The sequence below is a fragment of the Microcebus murinus genome, chromosome 4 (assembly GCF_040939455.1).
Source record: "Microcebus murinus isolate Inina chromosome 4, M.murinus_Inina_mat1.0, whole genome shotgun sequence".
Lineage (NCBI taxonomy): Eukaryota > Metazoa > Chordata > Mammalia > Primates > Cheirogaleidae > Microcebus > Microcebus murinus.
This window is the reverse complement of record NC_134107.1, coordinates 57,679,462-57,694,161: the sequence shown is the minus strand read 5'-3', so window position 1 is coordinate 57,694,161 and position 14,700 is coordinate 57,679,462. Positions and strand designations below refer to the sequence as shown.

At 51.6% G+C, this 14,700-nt stretch overlaps 1 protein-coding gene across 3 annotated transcripts; it reads right to left on the bottom strand.

Moving 5' to 3' along the window:
• Window positions 1-658: 658 nt before the first annotated feature.
• RHOG (ras homolog family member G) lies at window positions 659-14,306 on the bottom strand. Of its 3 annotated transcripts, none has more exons than XM_012745022.2 (2): window positions 14,208-14,306; window positions 659-1,880 (listed from the first exon to the last, which is right to left on the bottom strand). In XM_012745022.2, the coding sequence occupies exon 2, from the start codon at window positions 1,810-1,812 to the stop codon at window positions 1,237-1,239; it is 576 nt and encodes a 191-aa protein (XP_012600476.1). In that variant the 5' UTR covers window positions 1,813-1,880; window positions 14,208-14,306; the 3' UTR covers window positions 659-1,236. The 3 variants fall into 3 exon arrangements, with proteins under 3 accessions (XP_012600476.1, XP_012600475.1, XP_075858378.1); XM_012745021.2 differs by lacking the exon at window positions 14,208-14,306 and adding an exon at window positions 13,867-13,960; XM_076002263.1 differs by lacking the exon at window positions 14,208-14,306 and adding an exon at window positions 13,084-13,106.
• Between the last annotated feature and the right edge of the window lie 394 nt (window positions 14,307-14,700).

The following is a 14,700-nucleotide window of genomic DNA, read 5'->3' as shown; positions in this document are numbered from 1 at the left end:
TTTTTTTTTTTTGCCAACAGTCTGGGCGAGACTTACTGGTCTTGGGGCTCATCTTGTTTGATAGGAACTGAGTGAGGAATGGGCTCAAGCATGGAGGGAACAAGTCCATGGCAGGGTCTGATTCTAAGTGGTAGCCCCTCAACCCCTCCTGAGTCCTGGAGTCTCCTAAGGCTGACTGAAGCCTTCATTTTGATAAACAGGAATGACTAAGCTGTCCTTATAATGACTCCAAGCCTGGAAGCTGGAATACTTGTAAGTCTTCAGTTGAGGCAGAGGTCTGGGTTCCAGCCACTACTCTTGTCAATAAAGACCTGTCCCCTTGGGGGTGTCAGATACAGCTCTCAGATGCATGGCTGAGAGTACCTGCCTTCAAACTGATGATTCTCAACCTCTCCCTTCCTGAGCCCTAGATGAAGTCTTTCCTCAAGCTTTGTGTCCTGGTCCACTATAGCATCTGCAACTGGGCCCCAGGGCAAGACTGGCCCCTCCAAGGGAGCTTAGAGCTTTGTTAGAGAAATTGGGGGGTGGTTGGGGGACCACAATGAAGTCTATTGTCTCCTGTCGCCTATTAGAGGAAACAAAAGGCTCCCAGTCTCTAGGAAACCCTACTAGCCCATGCCCACCCCCTAATGCCCAGCACACAGGGAGGAGCCAGGGCCACTGGAGACAGGAGGTTTTATTGATGCTGATGGGGGTAGGAAAGGCCCCCAGGAGCATGGGGACTGAGTCAGTCAGCGGATGCATATGGCCTGGGCACATGGGAGCAAGTTAGGGCACATTCGTCTTCTCAGGATTCTGTAGCTCCTTCCTTGGGGAAGGAAGAGAGCCTCTTGGGAGCACAATTCCATGAGCAGCGAGGGCAGAGGTTAGAAATGGCTGACAGCCCCTAACCTGAGAGGAGGCACCACAATAGGCAGCAACAACTGTGCAGAAAGCTGGATGAAATGGTCAGTAGCAGAAAATGGGGGCTTGGGGGGCAATGGGTTGGACTCTAGGAGAAGGGTCCAACTTTGGCTTGGGTGTACTCATGAGAATACCTGATGTTCCCAAGCAGAGTAGGGTACGGCCCAAAGGCCCTTTCTCTGCAGGCCTCCCTACGGAGAAAAAGGCATTCAGGGAACCCCCTGAAAAGGGGTGCCAGAATTAGTCCTTAAGGCACAGCTGAGGGCAGACAAGGCGCCAAGGCACAACTGGTGGGGGGGAGAGCAGGGGCAGCCTCCGAGCTGAGTGCCAGGGTCACAAGAGGATGCAGGACCGCCCACGCTTGACCGGCGTGGGGTTGAGCACAGCCCGGACAGCCTCAGCAAACACTTCCTTGACGCCGTCCTGCTGCAGGGCTGAGCACTCGAGGTAGCGCACAGCGTGGATCTGCTTGGCCAGGGCCTGGCCCTGCTGCGGTGTGATGGGCGCCTGGCCCTGCTCCTTGAGGCGCCGTAGGGTGTCAGGCTGGGCTCTCAGGTCCTTCTTGGTGCCCACCAGGAGGATGGGCACATCAGGGCAGTGGTGGCACACCTCTGGATGCCACTTATGCCGCACATTCTCGTAGGAGGGCGGACTGGCAATGGAGAAACAGATGACAAAGACGTTGGTCTGAGGGTATGAGAGTGTGCGAAGGCGGTCATACTCCTCCTGGCCCGCAGTGTCCCACAGGTTCAGGTTCACTGTGCGCCCATCAACTGCACTCTGTGCACTGTAATTGTCGAACACCGTGGGGATGTACTCCTTGGGGAAGGCATTGGTTGTGTAGCAGATGAGCAGGCACGTCTTGCCCACAGCCCCATCGCCCACCACCACACACTTGATGCTCTGCATCGTGGGTGCAGCTGCTGTAGTGGAGGCAGTGCCTCCTCCCTCTTCTGGGGCCCTCTAGATGCAGTGACCTGTGGACACATGGGAGGGACACTCTTGGTTAGGGAGGCCACTATACTACCCATTGGGAAGAAAGGATGGAGGCACATAGAGGGAAACTGGCTTCTGTTCTCTGAAGCTGACACCATCCTGAAATCCCATCGAGATAAACATCACAGAGACAGATAGACAATGAGAGGCCCTGAGACCAAAGATGCTGTAAAATTGCAGTATAACATGGTGGCAAGCGTATAAGCTCTGGTGCCAGAGTAACTAAGGTCAGAGCCTGGTTTTGCTATTTTCTAGCTGTGTGACCCTGGACAAATTACTTAACCTCTCTATGCTTCAGTTTTCTTATCTGTAAAATTGGGGGGGGTTAAATAATACTTACCTCACTGGGTTATTGTGAGGATTATATATAATACATGTAAAGCATTTAGAACAGTGCCTGGTTAGTATTAGCTATTTTTTTTTTTTTTTTTTTTTGAGACAGAGTCTCACTTTGTTGCCCGGGCTAGAGTGCTGTGGCGTCAGCCTAGCTCACAGCAACCTCAAACTCCTGGGCTCAAGCAATCCTCCTGCCTCAGCATCCTGAGTAGCTGGGACTACAGGCATGTGCCACCATGCCTGGCTAATTTTTTCTATATATTTTTAGTTGGCCAATTAATTTCTTTCCATTTATAGTAGAGATGGGGTCTCGCTCTTGCTCTGGCTGGTTTCGACCTCCTGACCTCAAGCAATCCACCCACCTTGGCCTCCCAGAGTGCTAGGATTACAGGCATGAGCCACCATGCCTGGCCAGTATTAGCTATTTTTCTCCAGGCAATATGGACACAGAAGGAAGGTACACAAGTTTCTTGATCTACCATATCCTCTACTAAATATGGCCCCCTTCTACCAGTAGACTGAAGAGGGGTTCTGGCACAGAGCAGCTTTCCCATGTAACTCTGGGATACGGCTATGGGTAGAACCTCTCCTAACTAAGGGCCCACCCTGTCCAGTACACTGATATACACCAGTACACTGATGTTTCAACTTCTCCAAACCTGACATCTTGGCTACTGAGTGCACAAAGGCACAGTAAGAAACTCACTGAGTAAGGAGCATAATTAGACAGCTGCCCTATCCCAATACAGGGTGCTCTGGAGATAGGGAGAAGGGGAAGAGCTTACCCCATCATTCTTGTAAGCATGGAAAACCCTATCTGGCCACGTACACTCAGATTGGCAACTCAGTGCAGGGGAATGCTGGAGAGTGAGCTGGGGCCAGGATTTGGACTGGAATCTGAGTATGTTATGATGAATGGGGTAGAGGCTGAGGCTCCCAGACATTAGCATCTTCTCTTAAGGCCCTTAGTAGGGTGTGGCAGATCTTTTAAGCCCAGATAGAACAAGTGAACAGAAGAGCAAGACAAAAACTTGATTTTTCCCTTAATCTTCTGTCCCTTTCCTGAAACCATGGCATGTGCCTCTGAAAAATTTCAGGGGCTTGGGTAGAGAACACAATGCCATTAAAACACCATCACTAAGAACAAAGATGCTGGAGTCAGACTGGCAGAGATTCTAATCTTAGCTCTACCAACTATATCTTGTCTTGACAATATTATGAGTTCCCTAAGCCTCAATTTTCTCATCTGTAAAATGAGGATAATCTTGTCTATTGCATTAGAATTGCTCAGAGTAGGAAATGAGTTAATGTGTAGAAGGTGTTTGGCATGAGGCATGGCACATAGGAGGTGCCCAATAAATGGGCTGCTGTATTTATTCGTTGGGTGAATATGAGAGAAAGAGTCCCAGCTTCAGCCACCAGTGTGGTCCCCTCTGCAGGTCAAAGGCCTTGAGGTAAGGAACTGCTTTTCTGAGTTCCGGAATAGGACAGAGCTTCCGGAAACCCTGTGATTATTTATATTGCTGTGGCAAGGGTCCTCCTCTCATGGGCTACTTCCTCTTGGCCATAGAGGACTCTTGCTGGCCAGTATGTGACTTCCTTTCTCTGACTCTCTCCCACAATCAGGTCCTGCTCCCTGGGAGAGGGCAGCTCTCTTTTAGACACAATTAAATCCCTAAGTATCCCTGCCTCCACACAAGTACTGTCACCACCGGCCCACTTTTTCCATTTCACTTTCCATACTACAAGGCTACACCCTGTGGGGAACCCCTTCCACCCAGCCTGACTTTATTGGTTCAGGCTCATAATTGGTTCAAGAGCCTCAAAAATAAAAGATGGGCATGCCTGTAACCCTAGCACTCTGGGAGGCCGAAGTAGGGTTGAGGTCAGGAGTTAGAGACCAGCTTGAGCAAGAATGAGACCCCCATCTCTACAAAAAATAGAAAAATTAGCTGGGTGTGGTGGCATACTCCTGTAGTCCCAGCTACTCAGGAGGCTGAGGCAGGATTGCTTGAGCGCAGGAGTTGGAGGTTGCAGTAAGCCATGAGGATGCCACTGCACTCTAGCCAGGAAGACAGAGCGAGACTTTATCTCAAAAATTTAAAATAGGTCAAAGATGGGGGTGGGGAAGAATCTCCCCACTGGGAAGCAGAAAGGGAACTTTGGTGGTGGTGGGAGCTGTGAAGGACCCAGGGCTTGGTCCCATCTCCCTCCCAGGCCACAACTTCCCCTGGGATCAGCTGGGAGGGAAATGATTTCACCCTATGAGGTTGACAGTCTGGTTCACATTAAAAATATTTCCATCTTATTTACATGAATAAGAGTGTGTGTGTGTGTGTGTGTGTGTGTGTTCAACCTCTGGACATTCAGAGAGAGACCCTCTGAGAGTGGGTCAGGAAGGAAATAAGGGCCCTCTAGGCCAGTGGAGAGTCAACTGGAACCCTCTGGACTGGGAGTCCAGAGGGTTCTAGCCCCAGCTCTGCTGACTCACTATAACCAAGCATGAGGCATTTATCCTCTTTGGGCCTCAATTATCCAAGAAATGAAGGAAAAAAAAAATACCTCTGACAAGGGCACTAGATGGATGAAGTAAGACTTAAAGAGCCTTGGTGGCAGGTGCCATTACTTGTGTCCACTGGATTATCTGGGAAGCACTGGCATTTCGAAGCAGAACTCCTAGGCCTGTAATCTTCAGTTCCACACAGAGCAGGCGAGTGGGTGTGGCAGTATGACTGAGAACTCTCCCCCACAAGCCCAGCACTGGGCTGGCCCAGGCAGGAAGGCAAAGAGGGAACTCTGGCCGGCAGTCACAAGGCCCAAGAGACTGGAAGTACAGCTCTCTAGGGAGGTGGTTATCAACCAGCAATCAGTAAATCAGCCCTCAAAGGAGACGGGAGGGAGAGGGTAGCTTCCGGGCTGGCAAGGGAACAGGGACTGACACCGGAAAAGGATTATGAGTAAGGTAGTGTCCAGAAACAAGCAGGGCAGAGGCAGGGTAGTATAGGGCCAAGAGCACTGGATACCTGAATCTGACGTCCTGAGCTCATCTGTTTGCTAACTTTTCTTTTTTTTTTTTTTTTTTTTTGAGACAGAGTCTTGCTTTGTTGCCCAAGCTAGAGTGAGTGCCGTGGCATCAGCCTAGATCACAGCAACCTCAAACTCCTGGGCTCAAGCGATCCTCCTGCCTCAGCCTCCCAAGTAGCTGGGACTACAGGCATGCGCCACCATGCCCGGCTAATTTTTCCATATATATATTAGTTGGCCAGTTAATTTCTTTCTATTTATAGTAGAGACGGGGTCTGGCTCTTGCTCAGGCTGGTTTCGAACTCCTGACCTCGAGCAATCCGCCTGCCTCGGCCTCCCAGAATGCTAGGATTACAGGCGTGAGCCACCACGCCCGGCCTGCTAACTTTTCTTGACCCTTGATAAAAGCCCTCATCTGGTATAAGCCTTGATAGATTGCATGGTATTAGGTCATTTGATCCTTATAACAACCTATTAGTACTGTTCCTATTTTATAGATAAGAAAACAAATTCAACAGTTAAAGTAACTCAACATCATACAGCTAGTTAGTACAGGAGCCAGGACACAAACCCAGTTTGTTTGTTTTTTTTAATTTTTTTTTTTTTTTTTTGAGACAGAGGCTCGCTTTGTTGCCCAGGCTACAGTGAGTGCCGTGGCGTCAGCCTAGCTCACAGCAACCTCAAACTCCTGGGCTCAAGCAATTTTTCTGCCTCAGCCTTCCAAGTAGCTGGGACTACAGGCATGTGCCACCATGCCCAGCTAATTTTTTCTATATATATTAGTTGGCCAATTAATTTCTATTTATAGTAGAGATGGGGGTCTTACTCTTGCTCAGGCTGGTTTTTAACTCCTGACCTCAAGCAATCCGCCCGCCTCAGCCTCCCACAGTGCTAGGATTACAGGCGTGAGCCACCGTACCCGGCCACAAACCCAGTTTTGTAACCCAAAGTCCTATGCTTTCCTCAATGTATCACTCACCCTCCAAGTTACCCCTTACCAGCTAACTGTGACCTTGATCAGGTAAGTCACTTTCCTTCCTGGAGCCTCAGTTTCTTCATCTGTATAAGAAAAGTAATAATACTAGCCCTCCCAGCCTCAGGATCTTGAATATGGGAATGAATATGCTTTGTAAAGTGAAGTGCTGTGCACACAGGAGGTGACAGAAGCAAACTCTTCCATCCTAAGAGGCAGGAAGCACTAAGTATGCATGTGTCTGTGTGGTGGCATCAGCTTAATTCTCCCTATTCAGGTCTAGATCAGACCTTTATGCTTTTTCCCAAGACAACTCTTTTCTCTGAAATCCTTTGTCCTGAACTGTGTGGAGTGAGTTCCCAAGAGTGCATAAGCTAAAAGGTAGGTCTAACCTGTGCCAAATAAGAAGCAGTGATGTCAGTGCTATAGGAGGCCAAATCAGGAGAGTTTGGGGTTGGGGTTTGACTATGACTTATTCAGTAGGTGGCTTTTTCAAAAAGAATCAGTTAACGGGCATAGTGGTGTACACCTGTAGTCCCAGCTACCCAGAAGGCTGAGGCAGAAGGATCACTTAAGCCCAGGAGTTTGAGGCTGTAGTGTGCTATGATTGTGCCTGTGAACAATCACTTCACTCCAGCCTGAGCAACACAGTGACTTACTTCTGGCTTTTCCCCCCTAATTTAATTCAGATCATGCCTGGTCCCTCATCTTGGCATTCAAAATTCTTCTTAATCTTGCCAGGCATTGTGGCTCACACCTGTAATCCTAGCACTCTGGGAGGCTCAGGCAGGAGGAACGCTTGAGCCCAGGAGTTTAAGAGCAGCCTGAGCAAAAAATTAGCCAGGTGTGTTGTTGCACACCTGTAGTCCCAGCTACTGGGGAGGCTGAGGAAAGAGGATCGCTTGAGCCCAGGAGTTTGAGGTTGCGATGAGCTATGCTGATGCCGCTGCACTCTAACCTGAGCAATAAAATGAGACCCTGTCTCAAAAAAACAAAACAAAACAAAAACAAAAACGCTTCATAATCTGATACAGGTTTTAGATTCACATAGACTTGAGTTTAAATTGTGGTTCTACCCTTATTTGCTGTGTGACGCTGGCCTTCTATGATTTGCCTCTCTTGGCTTCAATTTCCTTATCTTTCAACTGCAGCAGCAATGTACCTACATCATAGGGTTGTTATAAAGATTAAATGCATGCGAGTTCCCAGCTCCCTGCTCCAAAGGGGTCTTCACTGTCCTATGCAAATTAGCCAGGATCATTCTTGCCTCTGAGGTTTTACTCTTGATTTTCCCTCTGCTGCAATTCCCTCTCCCTTCTCAAATCTTCCTGACTCCTCAAGGCCTAGTGTAAGTCTCACAGTCCCATGAGGCTACTGAATTCTTTGGATATCCACTGCATGGCCTGCTATGAAAATTTAACCCTGCTTTGGCTCTGTGTGATTCTCCTTTTCTAATAGTCATGCATACATAAATTTCCCAGCTGTGGATGCCCCTCCAATACTAGAGGCTGGGCTTCTCTCGACTCAATGACAGAAAAGCTTTGAGTATAGCACTGGGCATACAGAAGTATACAACCACTGTCTTCTGATCTGCATATGCCTGCTCTCATTACTGAGCTCTGTATAGACCCCTCCCCTGCCCACAACACATACACAGACAATTCTGAAATGCAGAATCTTAATGGACAGCAATGAGAGCCAAAAGCTATGACTGGGATAGGCAAAAATCTCTCTTCTCAGTACCAGCTTGACTTGGCTCCAGGAAGGAGTATAGCCCATGGGAGGCACAGCTCATGGGGGCTTATCCTGAGTGTGGTCCCTAGAGCCCAGGCTTACACCCAGTGGGGCCTGGCCTTGGGATGTGGCCCAGGCAGGCCCATGGGTGGGGAGGGAAGGAAGCAGCCTTACTGCCTGATCTCTGTGGCCGTTACAGCAGGGGAAGTGTCCCAACTGGGAGTGGGGGAGGGGAGAAATGGGCCCTAAGCAATGGGTGAGTGTGGAAACAATTAGAACTTACTACAGCCTTCTAACCTGCCTCCCTAACATGGGGCTCCCCTTCAGTAGCCCTCCGTGAACCTCATTCTAACTGTAATCCATCTCTGAGTATTCCGGTCCTTAGCTCTGATACCACCCTGATCCTCTATAAAAAGTGGCCTCCACATTCTCTTCCCTAAAACACATCAAATATCGATACTCAGAAAGCCAATCACCAGTGCCACCTCCTCCAGGAAAGTTTTTATAAATCATCCAAGTCACAAGTGACTTATCCCATCCAAAGTCTGGTTCCTGTCCTCTCTCACAGGAACATTCTCACCTCATGTGGAGGCTAATCTGAATCTTATCTCCTGTCATTATACTGGGAGTGTCTAGAGGACAAGGTCCTGGCTGACTTCTCCCTAGGCTGAGCACAGCACACCATGGCTGTCAGTAAATAACTAAATGAACTCAATCTGTCCTTCATGTCTTTGCACATTGTAGTTCCTCTTCCAGCAATGTGGCTCACCCCCTTCAGATCCTTCCTGTCTTTCAAGGCTCAGTTCTGTTCCCCAGCTTCTCCAGGACATCACAGCGACTCCCCTCCTGCCTTACCTTCCCCAGCACTGTCTGTCTGTGCTGTTCATTAGGCTGAACTAACTGGATGCCTCACAGGGAAGGAAGTCTGTCTTTCTGTTTATTTCCAGAAGCTCAGCTGAGCTTTCCAGGACTGAGCAAAAGCTGCAGCCTGACACGCACCTCCTCCCCCATCAACCCATAGACTTTGATGCTAGGAACACGGAAGAACCTCTATGACCAGGAGATGCAAGACAAAGGTAATCAATTTCTTCCTCATCCTGAGGAGCACAAAGTTGGGGTAACAAACACACAAGCAACATAGTGCCTTGTCCTCAACTGGAAGGGTGAGGGGCAAGGCAGGCAGAGCTAGCTCTGAAGTGATGAAGACAGGAAAAGTGGTCCTGATGGGCTAAGGATTGGGAGTATCTGAAGACTCTTGGTCAAAGATGAGACTAGGGGCAGGGGCACCCTTGAAAGGCTTCAGAAGCTCTGCAACTTTATTTGTTTTGAAGGGAGAAACAGAGGAGAGGTGGTATGAAGAGGCTCAAAGGGGCTGCAGCTGGCTGCAGCTGGGCTGGGAGGAGGAAGCTGGGGGAGACATGAGGTCAGTGTGGGGCTGGTCCCAGGCCAAGGGCTGAGTCTCTCTTTCTTCCCCTTCTCCCCATCAGCAGGGTAGAACCCAAGAGAGCCTAGTTCCCAGCCTTAAAAAAAAAAATCCATGCTGAAGGACTCTCCACCTTTTGCCATTCTCCATCCTTCAGCCCCTGCAGAGGCTCCTGCACTGCAGCAGGTAGGGTAAGAGAAGGAGACAGCTGATGCCACCTACTAGGGGTTGCAGAGGAGGAGGAAACAAGACAATTGTAGCAGGTAAGGATGGTGGGGGGTGGGGTTGAGACCTTTTCACCAAGTCCCAATTCCTTCCCAGCTTCTCTCACTGTCCCAACACCTAGGGTGTTCCACAAGGGTGTTCCACAAGGGTGAGTCCCAGGGCCAGGACAGCTCTGGCTGGGGGAGCCAAGGAAGCTGCCCCTCCCCCACCAGCAGCACAGAGGAAGGCTCACACACTGGCTTCCTCTTCCCGCCTAACAGCAGCTCAACAGTCCCAGGGCCCCATGAAAGGCCTGTGAAATGGCACTTCCTTTGCCTTTGCTAATTTCACACAAGGCTGTACAGAAATGCCACCTTACCAATCCTGCCTCCCCCACCTGAAAATACCCACAGAGACCCAGGGCTGCCCAGTCCCTTCAGCTCCACCCAAAGCCTGAGGGGGGTTTCCACAAGGGAAAATAACATCAGGGAGGAAACTCCGGCATCTATTTTCCACTGTCAGTGGGGCAGAGCTGGAGTAGAAGAGACAGGGTACTTCCCTATCTTGCTGTCCCCTGGCAAAATCCCCAACATTCTCTGCCCTCTTCTTATTTCTCAACCTATAAAAATCCTTGGTTTCCACGAAAGGCCCACAGTTCTGCCTCTGGACACATACACAGAGACTACTCAGCCTGTCACATCAAGGCTGGTAAGATAGGAGGGCCAGAGTTGGGGGTACTGCTATGAAGAGTTTCTAGGTGGAGGGAGAGTCAGAGCTATCATGTTCAAGTCAATGTGCCCATGCAGGTGTTGATAGGAGGTATTGATATGCAACTCCTTAATGCTGAAATGGAGCCAAGAGAGCTAAGTTGACCATTGTTATATAGAGAGGTGGTGACAAATCCAGGACAAGGCCCTGGGTCTCCTAACCTCCAGCCTGATGCTAGTTCCACAAAGGAGAGAAGGTAAGAATTGTTACTGTGGACTGGGAATGGGCCTGCTAAACTCTCTGATCTCATTCGGGATGATCCCACCATGGTTTATCCCATCAGGAAATGGGCCAAAGGGGTCAAGTGACCTAGGTCTGAGCCGTTTTTGCTTCTAAGTTCCCAGGCTCTCATGCCTAGCCCATCCTGGGGCATTCATGGTTTAGCACTGACTTTACAACAGCCAGCCACCTTTGCCCTGCCCCAGCTGAGAAGCTCCTCCTTTGGCCTCTAGCTCCTGGAGAGATGCCCTTCCCCATGAGATGAGGACAAAAGAGGAAGCTGGACGCTGGACAGGAAAATCAGTCTAATCTGGGGAGGTGGCCTAGGCTTTGTCTTTGGTTTTCCCCCTTAGCTCTTCTCAGGGACCCCTACAAACCTTACTGCTCATGGGTCTATACTGTATATGAAGGGAAGGGTCTTCAGTCTGGGCCCAAGCCCCGTTCTTCTCAGTTTCCCAGCTATCCTCAACCTAGTATCTTTCCAGCTATCTCACTATAGCCACAACCTCTCATATCTTCCGGCTCATGACCCCCTAAAAGCTCACACCAGACACCTTATCTGCTCTTCATCTTGCCAGAAATAGCTCTCCATATTCCAGATTCTCAACGAGGATCTGTGACAATCTCACATCAGCCACTTCTTTTCATGTCACAACCTTGACCATACTTCTTTAGCCAAGACCTCAACAGCAGCCTCCTAGGTTGTAGCCACCCCTACACACAATGATAGTTTCCCATTTTTATCCCTCCCGCTCAGGTCATATTTTCCCAGCAATGACTTTCTTGAAGTTAGCTCAAACTTCCAAGGGAGGCAGATCTTGCCTGGCAGAGCCCTTGTTTCATCCATCCCATCTTTACCTTCATAGCCCTGTGGGTTGCTGAGTTATGCAGAATACTGAAATAAATACTGGTACGCCAGGTTGGGAATCAGGACTCCTGGGGTTTTACTGAGTTGTGATGCTGGGTAAGTGCCTTGTATGTACATCCTTCCCTAAGCTGGGATTTTTATGCAGGTCCCTGGGGTTTCCTCCTGGAGCCAAACCTCTGTATCTCCCAGAAATGAGAGCAGGAGAGACAGTTAAGTGTAAGGGCAGGACTGGAGGAAGGAACAATTTATGGGAAAGGGACAAGTGTGAGACAGGAAAAGGACTGAATAGGGATAGCCCTTAAATTTAGCTGTGCTTTGGAAATCCCCAAAATGTAGCACTTGCTCCCCTCCTCTTTTTTTTTTCTAGTAGAGAGAAATGAATACAGAACACTGAAGGTGGAGAGAAGAAATATCCCTCATCCCAAAGGCTTGAGGAAGGAGCTCAAGAATGGAAATAACAAGATCTTACAGAGCCAGGATGGACTGAGGTTACACTTGGGAGAAATCCTGAGAGGGGGGAATATTAAGGATGTCTGAAGGGTTCAGCAGAACTCCAGAGGGCTTTTTGGTCACCAAGGCCCTGAGGCAGACCAGCATATGTGTTTAGCCCTGGAAGACAGCAGGGAAGAGGGGCAGACACCTTTGCCTCACACTCTTCTTTTCCTGATTCAAAAGTTAAGACTAAAGTTAGACCAGCTGCAGTCTTCTCTCTAGAATCCTGCCTTTGCCTCCTCCCTTTCTTTCCATCATACCCAGCTGGTCCCATTCTCTCTGCCAGGTGATGGTGGAACCAGCAGGTGTTAGAGTAAGGACCTTCAGGCTGTCCCCCAGCTTTCACACTTGGCCTCTTGGGGTGATTTTGATTTCCCACGGCCTCTCTCACTAGCCTTATTCCTGTGTCACGCTACCCTGACTGCTACAGACTGCTTCCTCCTACCTAACCACAACCTCACCCACTGCAGGTTCCCTTCATTCGGCTGGCTTCCCCTGCTCTGGGCCCTCTCAAGGCTGAGGGCAGTTATTTTGTCTCCAAGAGATAAAGATGTAGACACACACCCACTTGCACATGCATACACACACACACACAGAGGTTTCCCAGCCCTTAATCGTGTCTATCACTGGGAGGCTGCAGCCTGCCTCTTTAAGCTAGGGATGCTTGAAAAGACTCTCCAACTCACCAAGTCTCTTACAGCAGATCCTGACCCCAAAGCTGGAGATCAGTGGGTGAGGGGGAAGGGATCAGAGAGAGGGTGACAGGCTGAAGGCTCAAAAGGAATGAGGGGTGATGGAGGAAGCAAGAGGATGCATATTAGTGCAGCAGCCAGAGCTGGACAGGGAGGGGAGAGGCTAACGGGTACCAAGATGAACACAGGAGCCCACAGGTGAGGAGAGGGCAGGAGCTAGGTATGACTTGTGTCTCTTCAAAGAAATTGAAGAGGATGAGAGGAGAGAGCGATGGAGGGTTTGTGGGTAGAGACTAAAGAAGAGGTGGAGGAAGACAAGAGGAGAATGTGTAGAATTCAGGGACTAAGAATAAAGAAGAAGACTAGGAAATGGTCACCAATCTTGCCTCAAAGGCCAGAACCCCTCCTGCCTCCCAAAAGCCACAGAAAACATGTCCCGGACCATCAGTACCTCGCAATGAGAGTCCTTCCACTGCCGGTCACAGGGCAAGACCAGGCCTTTTCCTTCCTCAGTTTGCTTCCCCCAAACCAAGACCAGGCTCTGGTCACTAAATACCAGCAGATGTTTGCTTACTAAGTTAAGTACCTGTCGCTCCAGGGACGGTGAGGTTGGGCCTCAGAAAAACAGACATACAGAGAGAAAGACTGGGGACGGGCTCCCCTCCGGTCCCCGCCACGGTCTTTCTGAGTGCAGGGGACCCTTGGGCTGCAGCCTGAGAGTGGGGGTCTGGACTGGCAGAGATCTTGCAAGGACAGAGCCCTTTTTCTGCAGTCTCGGGCTTCAAGGGCCCCAGACACCGCCCCCCTCTCTGCCTCACAAATGTCACAACTGCCCAGAGCAGACCGAGCGCCTTCTCCAGCCCAGAGGCCCCTCTTCCTTCACACACTTTCGAGAGCACCCCACAACTTCTGAGGACACCCCACCCCCGAGTCTCATCTCTGAGCTTTTCCACTTCAGAGGCTCTTCTCTTGGAGCCGGGGACCCTCCGACCTCAGGGGTCCCTTGCAGCTCCGGAGAGCCGGTACAGCCGCTGGGAACCCACTCTCATCGAGCCTCCGCCGGCTCGCAGTGGCCCCGTCCCCGCCCCGCCCGGCCGCACCCGCCCAACTTGGACCGAGCCGAGGACCTCCCGCCCGCGGCCTCGGCAAGCAAACTTCCTCGGCCTGCGCCCAGTCCCGGGCCGGCCGGCTCCCCTCCCCGGACCCCTGCCCGCCAGCCGCGGCCGGGCCTCACCTGGTGCCCTCCCCGAGGCGGGGGAGCTGGGGGCGGCGGCAGCGGCTCCGGGCTCGAGAAGGAAGTGAGAGCCGGAGGCCGGAGGAAGTGGGGGGGCGGGGGCGGGCCGGCCGGGGCGGGGCGCGGGAGTGGGGCTGGCCGGGGCGGGGCCCGACCAGGAAGTCCGCGGGTCTCTCCCCCTTCTGCCTGGGCCACCCCCCAAGCCTCGTCCCCGGCCGGGTCCCAGGCTCCCCACTTCCCCACCTCGAGCCCTGTGGCCCCTAAGCTCTCAAGTCAGGCCTTCCAAGGTTAGGTCTCGCGCCTCCTCCTTGCCACCCCACCCAACCCAGCAGAGGCCCTACCCTAGGCGCTAGGCATTTGTCCTCTTCCCTGGTGTCTCGCCCCCACCAACCTCCGCGGGAAGATGCTGAGAAAGGCGCCCCTAGGCCTGGTGCCTTCAGCCAACCCCAGCGATCAAGTGGTGGCCAAGGCTGGGGCAGTCCCCACCCCTGCCCCGAGCCCCGGGGGAGTGCGCGGTGGTGGTGATTCAGCAATGGGAAGGCCCCAGACCCCTGGGGAGGGTGGGGAGACTGGGGGAAGAGGAGCTGGCGTCAGCACCCCGGGGAAAGACAAGATCAGCAGAGGCGGGGCCGCGGGCCCCAAAAACAGGATGTCCTGCTGTCGTCCCGCGCCCAGCGCCTCTGGGCGGCAGGGCTCTGGGGAGGGGGCGTGGTGGACGCGGGACAGGGTGCTCCCCTCGTCTTGTCTTCTTGCCCTGGCGCGCAGCTGTTGGGGCTGAAAGGCCGCACCCAGGCCTGAGGCCCAGCTTGGGCCCTGGGGACCGGCGGGTGGGTG